The 18,726-nt window shown below is 40.3% G+C and overlaps 1 protein-coding gene across 14 annotated transcripts in view; it reads left to right on the forward strand.

Annotated features, from left to right (window-relative positions):
• The window catches only part of LOC137174131 (collagen alpha-1(XXV) chain), a 149,577-nt gene that overhangs the window by 90,438 nt on the left and 40,413 nt on the right, over nt 1-18,726 (forward strand). For 12 of the 14 annotated variants that reach the window (XR_010925290.1, XR_010925289.1, XM_067579224.1 and 9 more), the window contains 4 exons: nt 8,086-8,112; nt 10,413-10,439; nt 16,800-16,871; nt 17,521-17,637. Coding sequence is in view for 12 of the 14 variants with exons in the window: in XM_067579224.1 (XP_067435325.1) it covers nt 8,086-8,112; nt 10,413-10,439; nt 16,800-16,871; nt 17,521-17,637 (243 nt within the window). In the remaining 2 variants the exon portion in view is untranslated. Of the gene's footprint in view, nt 1-8,085; nt 8,113-10,412; nt 10,440-15,761; nt 15,822-16,799; nt 16,872-17,520; nt 17,638-18,726 lie in introns of all 14 variants that reach the window. The other 2 variants (XM_067579223.1, XM_067579231.1) reach the window with 2 other exon arrangements.

Raw genomic sequence — 18,726 nt, forward strand, 5'->3', positions numbered from 1 at the left:
GCTGAATATTCACATGGGAAACTGGCTGCTACTACCTTTAGCTTGATAGAAGAATTAGCACAGTATGAACGCGACGCTCGAAGGTTAAGAAAAGGCTCGACAGCTTTTTGATTGAGAGGAATTTTCCTCCAACTGACATCAAATGATGTGAAATGTAGAGCGGCCAATATGTGGTTCTAATCAAATCAACAGAAGAAGTGAAAGAAATCCAACTGAAACATTGTCCCTTTTTCAACATTTCATATCGACAAGAATTTTGCGGGTCAGACATTTCCTTACGTATTGCATAGAAAAAAATTTGGCTGAGATGTTTGGCTGTTCTGTGCCTGCAATTTGGTTAAAGCTGTTGAAACGTCTCCCTTCCTCAGGAATGATGAGACTTTCGCCTGACTGAGATTGTGAATTAATCCTCGATGTTTGATTTGCATCTTAACACTTTACATACACAACGCACACCTACAACAAATCAGACTTCCTCAGCTCACAGCGTCCCTGCTTCCACAAGTACATCCAACACATAACAACAAACAGACACACACTCCCAAACGCATACACACACATTAAAGTCATTTTATGCCGGCTAATTGTGATACACTGTGGATATGGGAACCAGATGCCATTCCCAAGTCAGTTTTCCAGTGTGGTTTCCCTATCCCTGCCTAACCCCTGCGTCCAGATTCCCCCGACGAGCACCAGCCACTTGTGGTCGTCCGTTCCTGCCTGTTCTGCTCTGATTACTCACATCCCTGTCCTCCATTAGTTTCCCGCCTTGAAAAAAGTTCCCCTGGGGCCTGACAGTAATATGATTGAGGGTTCCCATGCAGAACTAACAGATGGAGGTGTACATATAGGTATGTGTTTTGTACTGGATGTCTTTTACTGAATTCCAGCTTTGGAATAGAGTAGATTCCCTTCCAATGATTTCCACATTAGGCTTTTAGCTGCAAATGGCTAAATGAGAATTTTGCAATTGCTGTACCGCCACTCACTTCCGCTCTTGTATTAGTGCAATTGATTACATTTGTGTATCCAGATGGGACATTTCTACTTTGCTTGGTAAAGAGGTTATGGGAAATGTTGTGAGGAAAAAAAGATACATTTTTCTTCCACAGTGCAACAAGAATCACCCTTAAAAACACCTAACAGCTGGTAGATTGCAATCTTAAAAGAAATAGTCAGATGTTCTTGGAAATAAGCTTATTTGCTTTCTTGTTGAGAGTTAGATGAGAAGATCGATACCACTCAAGGCTGTGAGATTGGTATCAATCTTCTCATCTAACCCTCTGAAAGAAAGCAAATCAGCATATTTCCTAAAATGTCAAACTATTCCTTTTAAGTTAAACTGTATCCAGGCTCTTGTGTGATTTATTACTCTTTTTGTTTCAACGTATGGCAAACACGATGCACCACTTTACTGTGTGAAATGTGTAATTCAGGGTTTAGTCCTTTCAACTCCTTTTATATTGGCGATCTTCCCACTTTTGAGTGAGCAGCATTCCTCACCTGCCCCCTCTTCAGTTACTTGTTCGCTGTCAACACTCGGTGCCTGGAGGATTGCTTTGCTTAACTTCCTGTGTACACACATGTTTATTAATATTATGTAGCTGTGTGAGAAAGCCGTATGCCCATAAAGAAGAGGTTGTAAAAGCGGTAGTTGTTGGCCTGTGCTATCAGGGATGCCAGTGCTCCAGGGTGAGATGATTGGATCCATGTGGCCGGCAGTTCGGGCTACAGCAACTGCTGCCAGCCCAGTTGGCACAGGCTCTGTAATGAGGATATGAGCTCTATTTGATGGATTGATTTTCTGGACCTAGATATGTTTAACAGGTCACTGTGATGAAAACTAATACAGTTGAGACCAGACAGAGGTTACATGCAGATCCTCTGTTCCTGACTTTTTGCATCTTGTTGGATTAGGTGGATTGCTTCACAAAATTGCACCAGCAGATTGCAGCCAAACCCACGAGAATGATTTTGCTCAAGTCAACAACAGCTAAAACCATGGACGTGAGCCAGCCCCTCGCCTGGCGTTGCATAGTCAGACGAGCACTGTCAAGCTTTCATCCATCATGTTTCCAGAAAATTATAGGAGAGTAAGAATGTGAAGAATGGCTATTCACTGTCTTGACTTCTATGTGAGATATTTTGAGATTAGGCTGTCAGAAGTCTCTGCTTGTGCGAATGCTGCCTGGAATCAGTCACAGATACACAAACATACACATAGAGATCACAAATTAAAAAATGCTAATAACCAACCCAGGACTTGATATTGGTTAAGCAATAGCATCTCTACTTAAATTGAATTTAGGAAATTTTAAATCCTCTTAATTATTATCATCACATTGTTCTTTTGCCTCCAGCAGTTGAAAACTAGCATTGCAGGGAGAAAATATAACCCAATAATCTACATGAAAAATATAAGAGTTGACGAAGAAAGTTTATTCTTGACCTTGGAAACTGTAATTTGACTAAATAATTTCAATTTAAAGGTGCCCTGTGGAGTTTATTTGGTAAAGATAGTTATGTCTACATCCAGTAGTCCTTTCTACGGGTAAGTTGCTACGCTTCTTTGCAGGTTTTCACCACCAACTGTCAGTCAGGAGAAGTGTTTGAAACTAGTTTCAAGACTGAATATCGCATTGCCACTTGGTGTTCTCATGCACAATACAAAGAAAATGGGAATCCACTTGTGAAAACATTGCCCTATAACACTACTAGTGGTCAAAATTCCACGGGATGCCTGTGAAGTTCACTTACTAGCTTCCAATTGCATCTCAATCATCTTCAAAGATGGTCCAATGACCAGAGACTTAAGTGCTACACTTATGTCAAATGAAGACAACTGAGCCATTAGCCACAACTGAGAAAACTCCATCTGCTAATGATATTGTGAGATGAGGTTGAAAGCTGTTGAAAAAGCTAGGAATTAGACCTTGAGTTAAGATAATTTTAGTATAATTAGTATTGAGATTACCAAAAACACATCCTGTTTTTTAGCGTTTAACTCCCCAGACAAGTCATCCATATAAAAGTCAAATAAGAGTGGAGACAGTCTACCTCCCCGGCTAACTCCTGATATGAAAAGAGTCAAATACAGTGATACCTAATCTACATACCCATCAAACTAATACATAGATATTTAAGTTTTTCATTAACAGTTCTTGAAAACATTTTTCATGGCTGATCTGAGAAATTTCAGAAACATTCTTTTACTGTACAAGGTAGAACTAGAGGAACCAGGTTGCGCCATCAATTTAGGTCAATTAAGTAAATCTGTATAATATGTATTAAATTTAAAGGAACCATACCAACACTTCACTCAGAATGTATTAAAAATAATATCTGCTCCTCCAGCTGCTGTACAATCAAAGGCAGACCAACACAGAACATATAAAAATATAGTTGTGCAATGTTTTCACTTCGGCACAGCAGGAGCCACATATGAAATGTACCTCAGTGCCAGGATCATTTTATTGAACATCCTTTACTCTTTGCTTGTAATATGAAGTGAAGTAAGTTATTTGTCAGATTTGAATGGCAATGTTCTCCATGTTGCTTGTGGGTTTGGTCCGAGCTCTCGTTGCCTTTTAATACTTCCCTGCAGACCTTTCCATACTTCTCCCCCACTCTCTTTTAAAGGTGGCAGGGGTTTCTCCTCTTTTATTTCATACCAACAGCTCATTCAGGCCATTGCAGGAGACAGTGGTCACGGTTTGGCTGAGAATGAGAAGCTAGACATGTATCTGGATAGAAAAAAGCTTAATCCTGATCCAGTGGTCCACCATAAACTCGAAGATATCATGCACACAGGATGTTCTGTTACAAATCATCTCATGAAGGAAGTTTGACATAAGTAAAGCAGCAGAAGATGTGAGGCTTACCATCAACGTTATACGTGTCATTTTCAATAAGTGGATATTCTGCTTTTTTGCAACTGTACCATTCTGTTCATCACCATACATATGATGGACATATTTGGTATTTTTTAAGTCACTTTTGTCAGTAAACTTAAAATAGTTTTTCTGGGAAATAATCGGTCTTGCTCCTACAGTAGTAGTTAACCAGTCTGTTCTAACCCAAAGTATACCAAATCCAAAATGCAAACATGTTTGGAGCAACATTGTTCCTAGCTCCTATAGATGTCTGTTAAAGGAATAGTTTGACATTTTGGGAAATATCCCTATTTGCTTTCTTGGTGAGTTAAATGAGGAGAATGATACCACCCTCAAAAGCTAAGCTAACAGTTTAGCTCAGCCAAAGACTAGAAACAGGGGGGAACAGCTAGCCTGGCTCTCCAAAGGTCAATAAATCCACCTACAAGCACATCTGACGTTTACTAATGAACAAACAATTAACAATGTCAAACTATTCCTTTAAAGAACATTGGATAATAGTGCAGTTTTTCAGACATGCATGTGGCCATTTGAATCCAGTGTAATCTGAATAGCTGTAAAAGAGTTGAACACACTACAAAGGCTTAATCTTGTTGAGCTAAGTAACTTGCTAACGCACAGTGAGTACATTTGATCAAACAGAAGCAGCCTGATGAGCCATGGAGCACCTGCTGGAGGGCTGCTTTTGAAAAAGAGCCAGAGCAGAAGCAGTAAAAAAAAAAGATGTGAAAAGCATACACAGGTGCTGATTGGAAACCTTCCTCAGGGCAGACTGAAACCACAAAGCTGGAGAGACGGCTTGACAAATAGACACCCACTGCAATTCTACTGTAGTACAGTTTGCACCTTTGAAATAGTCTTTGCAGGAGAGCTGTTTAATAGTCTCTATAAAAGACCCTCACTGTACTCGCTTAAATCTTTTGGAAGAGTTCCAGTGGATGCTGCCTTTCCAAGTGATGTGCAAATGATGGGCCTTATAATGAGCAGGTGCAGACTGTGTAGCGAAATCATTTCCACATGCTTTAACAACCAGATGGAAGAGTAAAATGGACAAGGTTTTTCAGTAAGATATGGTTAGATGTGTGAAAAGCAGCATTTCACTTACTGTGAGGTACAAATCTATAGGTAAATGCTGCTGAGTGAAGTGCAATTACCACATCTTTTTATTTGTCTGATACAGTTTAACAAGCATAAGATTATCAAAGGTTACAATTTCAAAAGGAGAACATGACAGTACCTGATAGCATTACATCGTTCGTCAAACCTATTTTATTTATCTGACATATCTGCTATAGAATGTACTGTACATCAAACACATATGACCTCATTTACCTCATTTATTCTCACTCAAAAAACATATGAGTTTTTGTCCTATTATGGTAGTTCAACATGGATTTGATCAAGTTTCATTATGTTGCTTCAGTCCTTGATATGCTAAATCATATAAAGCAGAGTTTAAATTTCTTTCCACAAACTTGTGGTGTCCAGTCATTTAGACTAGTAATTTTGTATGCCAACTATTTGTATTTTGCATTGCCAGATGTTAAACAGGCTTGTGTAAAAAGCTGTAGTGGGTATATTTATGTATTTTTTGTTGTTGCAGCCTTTCATATGTTTGCAGCAACAGTATGTCAATCACCTCCTATTGTCCAAAGGCAATTTTCTTTCACAACAAAAAGCCTGCGCTGATTTTTCTTTAGCTTCCTACCATTTTCAGGAACAAGCTGGAAACTTATTAGCCTCTCTGGAATGCCACTACATCATTATGAAAGTAAAAGTCACATTTGATTCCAATGTGTTGCCTCTGTTATTCCTCCCCAGGGAACCACCATCGGAAACATTGTTTTCATAATGGCGCATTTTGTGTTTACAAGTGTGTTGTGGTGGCTCTGTCTATGGCTAGTCAAGTAAGCAGCAGGACCACCTCCTTAGATGTGTGGGTATTAAAGCTGCATTTCCTGTCTGGGCTTGTCCAAGCAAACACGGGTGCCTCATACAGTATTTGAATTGATGGGACAAGATTGCTGTACAGGTTCACAACCTCATGACCAAGGCAAATTGCAGATCCAGTCGGGAACACATGCACCACTATACATAAACGAAAAAGCTACGGATAGTTAACTATGCATCAAAAATAATGTCCGGAGGCACTGAGCAGGCAGAAACCTGGCTACATCTCTCTTCCCCAGAGCAGTGTGGTAGAAATTGGCTGAAGAAAAGTGCTGGACTACCTCTGGAGCATTTCGGTTTTAGACTGTGCTGTTGTGTGCCAGTGCAATGGGAGCCTGTCTGTGTCTGCAAGCCTGCTATTCTGGGTCACATTGCAGGAACAGCATCCAAACACGGGTCTTATACTAATGTCATCAATCTATGGATTACTGTCAGTGTACCTTTCCATGTCCGTCTGATTTCTTTGGATACAAATCATGTTCTATCAGTGTTACCTCAGAACAGCGATCACTGCAGGGCTGTTACCATAGTTGTAAGGGTGAAAGCTGAATAAACTTGTTCTATTTCCATATCTTAATTACTTAAGGGTTTTTTGTGACATTTTTCTGGCAGCAACAAAATCAATGACAAAGTTAAAGGAGGAGATGCACAATTTCCCAAATCACTGAAGTAATACTAACTTTATCCAACAACCAGACAACAACCAAATATATTTGACAGATAGCTTTTCATGTGGAATATAGATTAGCATTGTTATACATGGCACAGCAATCTTTCTTAGTTTCTGCATGGGCTGAGGAACATTGTTGCTGAGCGGGTGGTCAGTTAGTCACTCTGCTGACACTGATCTAATACTGGTTTTTCCAAAGCTAGATTTTCCAAAGGCCTGACCTCAGAGCAAGAAAAGGAGCCCAGCGTACTGTGCTTCATCCCTCAACTTCAGTGTTAACAATACTATTTTTGAACACAAGCTCATTAGGCTCAGGCATATGGATGCACACCTCATCGTCAAACCCTCTTTTTCACCCATGATCTTTTACAGAGCCCACCCAGGAGCTCCTGCCTGCTGACTGACACACGCTGGATGCAAAACGGCCTCACAAAAACTGCTGTGTGAAAAAAAAAAAAGAAAAGAAAAAGTGTTCCTCTTGTTCAGGGCACAATTTTACAATGTGCTTGCCAGTATTTGGTTGGAGATTGCTGGATTTGATCCTCTAAGTAAACATGGACTTGATTTGGGCCTCTTTTTGGTTTTAATTGTATGTTTGTATAAGCCCTGATGTCTACAATGCATAAGGTACTGGTTCCCAATCTATGACAGGGCATTTTAATCAAATGCTTAAAGAGATGTCAGAAACTACACAAAGTTAGTTCCATCAAAACTCAAATTGTTAATCTTTTGACTTTCTCCTCTCCCTTTAAGTTCATGATGTTCAGGCCTTGTTTAGCAGCTCTGTTTGTTTTTTGGCTTATGTGACTGGTCACTGTGGTTTTTTAAAGTTTGTTGCGGTGTGCTTGGAGCAGTAGCGAACCATGACTCTTTAACCTTGACCCTCTGACCCCCCTTCCCTTGTCAGGGAAAAAAGCAAACTACGAGCCTAGCTTAATTGCTGGAGTTGAAATGCCTCTCAACAGCCTTAGTTCCACACCAAATTATGCTCTGTTCCAGGTCTTCCTTTGCCAAATAACTCCAACTTTTCATTAAAAGTTAGCTTTCCGCTAGCTTGTGATTTGTGTCCCCCACAGGGGGCACAACTTGTCGTAAAGTTACGGATAATAAAGCCCACCCATTTAGAGGGAAGATACTGTCATTTGAAATTAGTCTCTCATTGAATTACTATTGCTAGGCCCTCTGTAAATTTATAGTTGGACCACCAATCACAGAGCTGAACGCATAGCATTTTCTCCCCAGCAACTGCAGAGGCAGCAAAATTCTGATAAGTAAAGAAAGGGACTTCTTTCATTTTACCCTTCATATTCCAACACAAAGTGAATGGGCAGGTTTGAAGAGATAATTTGCTCAGAACCATTTTTTTAGATATTGATTACTGTTTACCTTTTAAATATTACTTTTTAGAATATCTTAGGCCATCTCTGAGTGCCTACAGGGCCCTAATGGTTCCCCTCTGTCTTGGAGTATTGTATCTGCCCAAACTGTGTGATAGCACCATAGTTGTTTATTTTATTCATTATTCATGTGTTGTCAAAGTTGTTTAACAATCTTTTTTTTCCCTCTTCATAGGGTCCTCCAGGTCCGAAGGGTGACAAGGTGAGTAATTGATTTATTCATGACTATGCTATTGATCTAGCTAGAGCCAGCGGGCAGTTAGCTTGGCTTAGCATGAAGACTGCAAATGGGGAAACAGCTAGCCTGGCTCTGTCCAACAGTTACAAAATCCCAGCAACTCTAAAGCTCACTCATTAACATGTTATTTATCATATGTTCAATCCGTACAAAAACCAAAGTGTAAAAACAACATGTTGTTTTACAGGGAGGGTTTTGTGCTAGATTATTTCTTGGCTGGGTGCAGTGACTTACTGGAGTCTCCATGTTAATGACTGGACTCCAGGAAGGGGTTGGTTGGCAGATTTTGTCACCTTTGGAAAGAGCCAGGCTAGCTGTCTCACCCTGTTTCCTGCCTCAATGCTAAGTTAAGATAACTGGCTATATTATGCTCATATTTACCATACAGAAATGAGAGAGGTATTAATCTTCTCATCTTTTTCTTTCCCACGATATCAAACTATTTCATTCAGATTGGTGAAACTCTGTTTCTTGTTCTCATACATTTTTGCAGGACAAGACAATAAAAATCTTTGTTTTTTCTCCACTCACAGTTAATTTGTCCATAGAGAGTGTCATTTTGTATTTACTGCTGTAATTCACATTCGAGTCACCCTGACCTTAAGTCTCAGAGTCTGAATATTTAAATTCTCTCGTCGTTCACAAATCCACAGCACAGAACATTAATGACTTGAAAGCCAGAGCCCAAGTTGGAACCCTTAAATGCTTCACTGAGCATTCCTCCATAAAACAGCAGTGGAGCATGAAAAATAACCGCACTGTCTCTTTATAAGTCTGCAGGACTTGGGGACAAATGTGTGCCCATGGTTTTGTGTTGAAAGATGAGATCCTCTGATTCACACCAAAGTTGATTGTGTCCCTGAATTCATAATAGAAACAGGTGGCCGTAATGAGATTTTAAAGTGTTAACCTCTAAAAATGCTACTGGGGAAGATCAGGGCCTTTTTGGCCTCTAAAAGGCCTTGATCTTCCCCAGCTATGAATAAATTAAATATTTATGCATATTTTGTATAAAAAGAGCAACAACTATATTTAAAGATTTAATGTTCAGCAAGAAAAAAAAAAAAGAGATAGCGTGAGAGTGCTAACCAGAGCTTAAGTCAAACACAAGAAGCAGATGATCATAGTTGTCATCTGCATCAAGTTGTATTTTTTGGTAATTTATGATTTCCACTAATGTGTAGTCTGGAATGCTGTTGTTGTCGATGACCAATGTAATGAATCAATAGTGTGATTTTTGCATTTGGTTGCCCTTAAAGCAGAAAATAGAACCCATAAGCATGACTTATAAAACCAGATTTAGATACTTGTGGAGCATCCGTTATGACAATCATGAATAAATGAATCTCCCTGATTAGATGCATGTTCATGCCTCTCATGTGAACCACTTCATCTGCAGTTTAATGAAATGAAAAACAACTGTGGGCATTCTCCCACCCAAGACGAATAAAGCTTGCATCAGTGTGGCCATTCACAACTGTTTTCCCACTAAATTGGGTTTTGGAGTGACTGCCCAATGAAAAATTACAAAAATTCTGAAAGCTGTTTTATTTGAAATTGCTCAGGCATTACACTGAAGTTTGTTTGAGCAAAATTCCCATCCATGTGTGATAAGTTGTTTGGCTTGTTTTACTGCTGTGGCTAAATTGTAACTCAGCCAACAGGGGAGCGGAGTGCTTCAAATGAGATGGTTTTAGGATGTTCAGTTATCCGATTCTAGACAGATTAAGGGTATAATTTAGTGTCCAACATTTGGTCTTCCTTCAGTTATTTCAAACAAAAGTGTACTTTTGGTTCGGTTTCACTCTAATGTGATAAACCCACAGCCTTCACCATACAGGTTGATTCGAAACCAAATGTCTTTACGGTTTCTCCTTCAGGAACGTGCTCCGTCCTCAGAGATCTACCCCCAAAACAGGCAGAAAGCCAAAGATCTCTGGGGCATAAAATCTGGCCTGGCAATGCATTTCACCCACACTCAACCCCCTCACCAAATCCATCTAACCTCACACCACTACTTTCTTTCTCTTTCTCTCTCATACCCACTTCATGTCAGTCCATGTTATCATAAGTGATTTTATTCTCAACCGCAATGAATAGTTGAGGGTTCCTGTATTATTTTGCTTTATCAATGTGTTCTGAATTATGCCTCAGTGATTTTGGTGTGAGTCTTGGCTTATTAATAGCTCTGTATTTGTGTGTGTTTTCAGTGTGTGTTCGACTCTTGCATTTCAAGACAAATTCTCTTTTCTTGCCTTCTGCAGGGGGATCAAGGCGACCAGGGACCACGGGTATGCGGTTTACTTCTTGTGATTAGCTGATGAATGTGACTTTGTGTGTCTCCCTCAGCAGAATTGTGGGCAAAAGGTTTGAGATGCATGAAATTCCTGGGATAGTGTTCTTCCCATCTGGCCAAATACAACAAGCATTTCAGCACTGCTTATTTCTAAATCAAGAACGGGCAGGCATACGTGCAAGATACCTTGGAAGGCATGGGATGGTATACTTTTCAAGATGCAAAGACCTTTTTTTTTGTCTTCAAATCAAACATGAATACAAGCTTTTACATACCAGCAGCAGTGCTATAGAAAAGATATCTGCTCAATCGTCTGTCTCTATAATTACTCGTGATTCACTTCAATCCTAGACGTGACATGGCGCATTTAGAACTTTAATCATTTCCAGCTCTGTAGTCTGACATTTCTATGAAGGTGCAGCTTCTAAATGATAAAAATATGAGTGCTTTTTCGTGCTTGACAGACTCTGAAATGAATTACTCTATCTCCACCTAGCAGCAAGTGCGCCCTCATTTTTCTCACATAATGGTTAAAAAATGACTATGACCGCACAGGTTTGTTTAAACTAGACTGCATTATAACCAGGCTCACATGTGCACACGTGTTCACACACTTTTCACTTCCTCTGTATCTGCTGTCGTCATCAAGGGTAGATCGTATGGAGTCAAAGTCACTTTGAATGCCTGTAATTGATTTTCTGGAGGGCAGAGAGCATGTAGAGGTTAGAGCACAAGGACAAGAGAACACAACAACACAAAGGTTTGTCTTGTCACCAGAACACCAGCCATCTCCCAAGTGGATCTGATCCCAGTTCTGTACTGGCGCCCACCCAGACGTTAGTAGTTTGCCGATTAACTTTGTCAGCCCTCCTCCAGGCCAGTTCTGCACGTCAAAGTATCGCGTTTCTTATTATTTGGAAGTCAATACAACTGGCCTTCCCTGTGAAATTTGATTAGTGGTCTCATAGTGATAAGGTATACCTCTTACGTTACACACGGGCACTCAAATGACAGCCAAGTTCACAGAGTTTGCAGATCTCCTGGTGCCTTTCATTTTTATTGGTGACCATAATAAGATCGACAAACACATTTGCAGCTCTGTGATCTCCGTAGTTAATTTTCAATGATATAAGAAGTATTGGATAATCATTATAGTTGCAAGAAGTGGACCACTGCAAACAAGCAGAAAAGAAATATCTTTGCTCTCTAGCCGAATTGAGGGGAGTAAACCATCTGCCTTTCAGATAGAATTTCCAAGTTTTACCCATAATCTTTACCCCTTCAACCCAGGAAATGGAGTCATTTGTCTCTATCAGTTAAATGGTTTTTACTTTGCAAATAGCAGTGTGACTGACTGACAGATTTGTAACAGGTACTGGCCAAGTCCTATTTGTCTTACAGGGTCAATAAATAAACTGTCCACTTCAAGATACCATTTTGTTAACTTCCAATTACAGCAAAATGTCCCCTAACAGGTACAAATTAACACACAGTCACAGTCACATATGAAGGACTACAGGGGCATGAAAGCAGTCTAGGTCACCACCAAATCATATTAGCTCCCCAGAATAGCATATTGACTTTGCACATTAGATTAGTAGGTAAATGTAGTGGAACAGTATTTGAAAGATTTCCTTAATAAATGAAGACAGAACAAGACAAGTGCTGCCTGACCTTGACTCTATCTGGCTGGAAATGAAGCTCATTTCATGGCCGGTATTGACTGTGTGCAGAGTCAATTAAACCCATATGGAGGTACATGTAAACAACAGAGCATGTCAAGAATATGTCCTCTACTCGTTGCAGTCTGCCAAATTAAATCAAAACCAAGCAGATTTTGATTTCAAGCTAGAATCAGTGTACTCATTTGAATGACGGATTATTTGTGTTTGCATGTATATGCAATATGTGTGTGTCTTTTAGGGTTGTGTCAAGAGGTCAAATCAAAACCTCTCAGCCTCTATGGCCAAAGACAGTGTGAGAATTGTCACATGGCTGGCAGAATTTCTTCGGCCACTTCCTCTGCCTGTTCCCCACATGTCAGGGTCAGCCATTTGTCGGCCCTAAAGGTCAAAGGCCGCATCCAAACGTCAAAGGTTAACCAAGCAACAAATAATAAATTGGCCAGTTTTGACAAACAAATGTGTGGCTGCTGGTCGAGCTCCACTGGTGGGATGTAATTAACAGCAGTTACTGGCTATAAGTATTACCAAGGAAGGTGTGTGGTCTTTTTGAGGGATGACACTAGCTACAGCTGTCAAGCAAAGGCTGGGAGAATTCCTGGGTGGCAGTTTAGTTAGAGGAAAAATTCCTGAGATTTAACAAAAAAAATCTGCCCTCGTTTGTCCAGTGCTTTACTTTTCACATCTTGGGTTCTGACCAATTTGCAATCTTCTTCCAAAGTAAAGAGGCTGTGATTATGTAGTTTCCAGGATTTCACTTTTCAGTCGTGAACAAAGAAGTGTTTTACCGTCTGCTGTTTGCACATGAAATCAGGAGCCTTAAAATGAACTTCACTTGAGATAAATTTGATGTATTATATCGATGCCAAATCTGAGGCTTCAAATGAATGTATTATTCCTCTCTTAAATGTATTAAAGCCATCTGTGCACAGAGTTGGTAATCCACTCCACATATAGATATTCAGAAAAATGCCACAGCCTGTAGTTGCTTGGGATGTTTTATGTGTTTGGTGTGGTTGAGGAGATGCTGGTTCTGGCCAGTGTCCTATGACGGCTGTTGCTGATTGTCCTCATATCTGGCTTTTTGTTTACTACAGTACAGTTGCAGTCATCTTGCTGCAGGCACATACACAGCAATAGAGCTCCCCACCAAATAACCAACATCCGTTTTGGAAGAGAAAAGCAAAACAAAAGCAATCTGTAAATGGTTAGGATTCTCTGTCAACCGCCATGTCATTATCATTCTCACACATAGACATCAGCAGAGAGGCAGCGCAGAGTAAGCACTAACCCACACCTAAGATTTCTCCTCTTTCTCTCATGTCCCACAGACAAACTAATGTACTGGCTTTGGTCAGATAGTCTTTTTTTCCCCCCACATTTCAAACATACGTTGGGCGGTGAGGTTGACAACCTGGCCGCAGCTTTTCTCCAGTGTCTCCCCTGACATATGTATCAAAATGATCATAAAAGCAAACAGGCTACAACCTAGAAAGCAGTGCCAGCCTGCACATGCGCTACTTTACATTTCCATGCCCAAACTCTTTGTATCATCCATTCCCCCCTGACCATAATCCAGTACTTGTTTTACTTTTCTGTCTTCAATATGTTTGAGGTTGTAAATAACTTAAGAAATATTTGCGCTTCAAACCCAGTCACACACAGCATGGCTATTGTCTGCAGTGTACAGTAAGAGTATCCATCGCTCTGTTCTGCTGCAGGGCTGAATTAAATCAGCCTGCCTTGAAAGCCATATTCTTAATGAGCCATGCTTTTTGAATTATCTTTGAAAAACCAGAGGGATGGCACTAAAGCCATGTTTGGATAGGCCAGATTTTATCTTAAGTTTAAATATAAGAAAAGATCAATCTCTTACAGGGCATGTTTATGCCTGTGTGCCAGTCTTTGAGAAATACTTCACTCAGGTTGGTTATTTATGGTGGCGCCAAACCTGCAGTCGAAAGGGCGAAACCAACAGTCTAATGATAAACAAGAGAATATACATATTCTCTCTCTCTCTTTTTTTAACTATTGAATGAGTTGGTTAAAAACAAACTCTGGATGACTTTTTTATGTTACCTGCCGGACTAATTAAAAAAACAAAAAACAAACAAAAAACAAACAAACAAGGGATCTGCACTTGATGGCTTCATACATAATGTTGTGCTAAAAGGCTAAGGCTGAATCTGCATGTCCCAGGTAAACAGTCATAATATAACTGTGTTTAGCTGCTTAGCTTACCTACTTGGTAAAATTTTCAAACCATAAATTTTAACATGATAAGAGTGGGTATTCAATAAGCAGATGAATCAATGTGATGTAACTCCATCTCGGTTGGCATTAGAGCCAATTACGTTACCTTTTCTTTTTTGTTTACCTTACCTGTAAACCTACAAATAAATGTGTTAATGATGTGCTCTTTGGCTTTGGCAGGAGGTTGGTTCAGTAGTAATCTACTTAGCCGGACATGCTAAAATTGCCGCTTACTATATGTTAAAGCAGATAAACACACTGTTTAATCAATTTCTTACACTTTAGTTCTTTGGTTTGGAGAGGCTTTGAAAAGAGACACCACCTTCCAAACTCTCTAAATGCCAAATATCGCTCTAACTACAACTCTATGCATGCTGCTTGGACATGTGGCGAAATCCAAAGCTTGAAAAGCCTGCTGTGCCCAGTCATGGTTGCTAAACTATGATTGGACAATCACTGTTCGGGGGAGGGGTTTAGTGAATGTTGAATCAATGTTTTAGTGGACATTTATGTGGCATTGTAACTGTAAAAGACTCGTCACAAATCAGAGACCTTCTTTAACGGGCATGCAATAAAATGTCTGGACAAAAGTATGGACAATATCCACAAAAAGAATGACTAATGATAGTGAAACTTAATGCAGTGCATTTAGTGAAACAAAACATTCAAAACTATGTTAAACTGAAGATATGTCAATGTTTCTGGATTCAGATTAAAGCTACTACCCAGCTATAAACCATAAGCCCGATGCTTTCTTCCTTTATTCAGTTTTCATGAGTGGATCACATCTGTCATGAAGACTGTTAACAAGGGAATTGGAAACCATTTGATTGAACTTCCAGTGAATATCTCAGTTCCTTTATGTTGCCCAAAACTCTGAACTATACTGCTTCTCCATTTACCAGCATGTTATAGCTCAAAGACTATTGTGTGATAATCATCTCAGCAAATGTTCTGTCTGTTTTATATGGGAGAAAAAAAGAGGAAATGGTTACTTAGCTATGATATTGTTGCATACTTTACACACAGTGATTGCAGTGCCATTGCACACACAGTTTCATGGCGGAGAGTAAACTTGGACATTTATAAATGGGGAATTTTTAAAATAAAGGTCTTGTTTAGGTCTGGATTTAAATGTCTTGCCCTTAAAACTTTTAAATGTCATGTTGGCTTTTGACGATATTAAGAAATTCTTTTCAATCCCACCCTCAAAACCCTCACAAACATGTTATTTTCACATACTATAAGGCTTGTTTCTCACACTGGTAAGAATAATTAGAAGTAGGATGCTTATCTTCTTCCTCTTTTAACTGTTTTTTTTTCCACCCAGTGTTTGAATGTCATCTGTGTGTTGTGCCATGTTCTGCTGTTTGTCCCTTTAGGGATTGCCTGGTCTCCCTACGCTGGCTGCTTTGCACAGCAATCAGATCCTGACTGTCAAGGTTTGTCGGTGGTGGTGTGGCCTAGCTGCTCAGTCCGACCCCTCCGCAGCACACACTGGGAGTAAATGAATCACTGTCAGGTCCTTTTTCTCAAATGCCGATGATGGAGAAGGCACAATCTAATTATCCCATCTAATTAATCATGGCCAGTCAAACCAGTTATCCTCTTCCCCCACTGCCATTACCAGTCTTTCACTCAAGAGATTTCTGTTCCATGCTACATGCCAGGTCCCCCACTGAAAGCAAAGGTGGCCTTTTACAACCCAGTAATATGTAGCTGACTGGAACAGGAATCGGCATCCTGAAACCAAGACATGGTCTGGCTCTTGTCCATTGATGCTAAAATGAATGGAAGGAACTCTAAGAGGAATACTCGATGATGAACTAATGTGGCAAAATGTTTTTCTAAAACTCATGCCCATGGTTGACCACAAATCCTTCAATCCACCAATTTGGCCTTCAGGATTGTTTCAGAGATAGATGAAGTCACTTAATACCAATGGATACTAGCAGAATAATGCATGCATTGAAAGGAACAAGGTTAGAAATCAACCTCAACTCAGAAGGTCGACCACGCTGGTTTCAGTGTGTGCAGCTCCCGGGGTCTGAATTAGCAGCAGGCACGTTGATGATGATGACAGCACTTTCACAGAGGAGGAGAAATTCCCATTTTTCCGGGGACTGCGAGTCTGTTGTGGCGCCCTCGCACCCCTGAGGTGGTAATTATGGGCCCTGGCTCCAAAAAATAAGCCCAGACTTCCGAAGCAAACCACCTCCATGGTGGAAAAGTGTGGATTTCTCCCAAGTCTGTGAAGGCGCTGGACCGGGGTTCATGAACACAGGCCTTTCTAACAAAATCTGTTTCTTTTTGCATTTGCCTTCCTCCTTCTCCTCCTCCTCCTTCTTCTGGGACCTCATCCTTCTTCAACCTTCTCTCACCTCTGACCTTCGACCTCTTGACCTCACACACCTGCTCAGATGGTCTTCCCTAAGATCAATCATGGCTTTCTTTCCGCTGACCAGCAGCTCATAAAGCGGCGGCTCATTAAGGTAGTGGCTGTGTCCTCACTCTTCTGTCTGTCCTCCGTGCCAAGTCTCACCGAATCACTTCTCCCTGGCCATTCTGCAGTTTGCATGCAAGCCTTTAAGCAGACCTGTCATAAGTGCTCTGACACTCCTTCTGTTATTGTTAAGGAAAATATGGAAATGTCTTTCTTTAAACACGGTTATATTAAAGTAAAATGAATTACTGTCCTGGCACCACTTAAAGCACTTTTCCTGCAAGTTAGAGTATTCTCTTAGAATTTCTTATAACTGAGTATGATAATGGACCACAGACCTCAGTATGTTTTTTGCCCTGATTATTGTAGCTCTACACTGACAAATGTGACTTTTTTATGCAGAACTCATATTCATCTCATTAAGTGCAGTTGGGAATGCTTACATTTTAAGGGATTAATATTTGAGCTATAAATCAGATAAATTACAGCACAATCATCATTGTTGTATGCTAGCGTCAGCCATTAGATCCAAGATGCAAACTCTCCTCCATGTTATGAATGGAGGCAGCTCATAGTCACCCACGAGATCATTCCACTACTCTCTCTTCATTATCATTTTAACTACAGTGGCTCCAGTCTCAGTGGATCCAACAATATCACAGCATAATGATGTTGAAATGTGTTATTTTGCCACACAGGGAGATCAGGGACAAGCAGGACCACCCGGGCCTCCAGGGCCACCGGGCCCACCTGGCCCCCGGGGGCCTCCAGGGGACACAGGAAAGGATGGGCCCAGAGGTATACCTGGTCTGGCAGTGAGTATTGATTTTCACCTGAAATCTGGAGAACACTGATTACATTTTTTGCAGTCAATATGTTATTAATACAACATTGGATCAGCAAAATTCTCTGGAATTGTCCTTTAAAAATACTGTATTGTTTCCAGTAAGAGGAAAACGAGTTCAGCTGTTTTTGTACTCATATTGAATTTGACTTTGACTCAATGCCGGGAGGGTTTATTCCGAGGAAAAGCTTTCTAATGAAGACTAGACAAGCTATGTTGCAGTTCATTGCCCTAATGTCTTTAGCTAAACATGAATATGCTCCCCAGAGTACACTTTACTCTATGGATTTACGTTTACTTGGTTGTTTTTCATTATAACGTAACCTTTTCCATGTCTTTAAGCCTGTCACTGGCATCACACATTTATGTGCTCTGCCTGTGAGGGAAAGAAGACACAGGCCTGTCAATTATGTTCCACCATAAAACCCTCCGAGAGCTCCAGCTGATCTTTATTGTCTTGGCAGAGTTCACAGTGGGAGTGCAAAAATATTAAGTGTTGTTTATGCGCATCTTTCCAAGTTTTTAATGATTATTGGTTTCAGTTCTTCCAGTTGCAGTTGCAATAGTTGTTGAGTTTTTCCAATAAATTAAACCTCTCTTTCTGTGGTGCTTTTTTTTCTTTAATGATTTATTTCTTCTGCCATGAATCACTTAGGAATAGTCACAAAAATTGTACCGTAAATGTAACAAAGAGGCAAAAATGGAATAATGTCCAAGCACGACTTTGGCATTGAAATCTGGACGTGGCATATGTCTCTTTTCTACCCTGAGAAATGCAGGAACATCCACATCCAAGAGCCAGGTCTGAACCAAAAGCAGAGACTAGAACAAGGGTATTGGACAGAGACGTTGAAGGGTACAGGTGGCACAGCATGATAAATACCTCCAAGCCAACATGGTATATGAGCTGGACAATGCTGAGCTCCACTTGGCAACCTGGCTGCTATGCACCATAGTGGCTGTTAAACACTAAAAGAAAGGGGGAATTCAACCATAATGTGGAAAACAGTGTAATTTTTTGCCAGAAAATTGGACGTTACTCTAAATACTGTTTAGAATA

This window comes from Thunnus thynnus, chromosome 22 (genome assembly GCF_963924715.1).
Source record: "Thunnus thynnus chromosome 22, fThuThy2.1, whole genome shotgun sequence".
Classification (NCBI taxonomy): domain Eukaryota; kingdom Metazoa; phylum Chordata; class Actinopteri; order Scombriformes; family Scombridae; genus Thunnus; species Thunnus thynnus.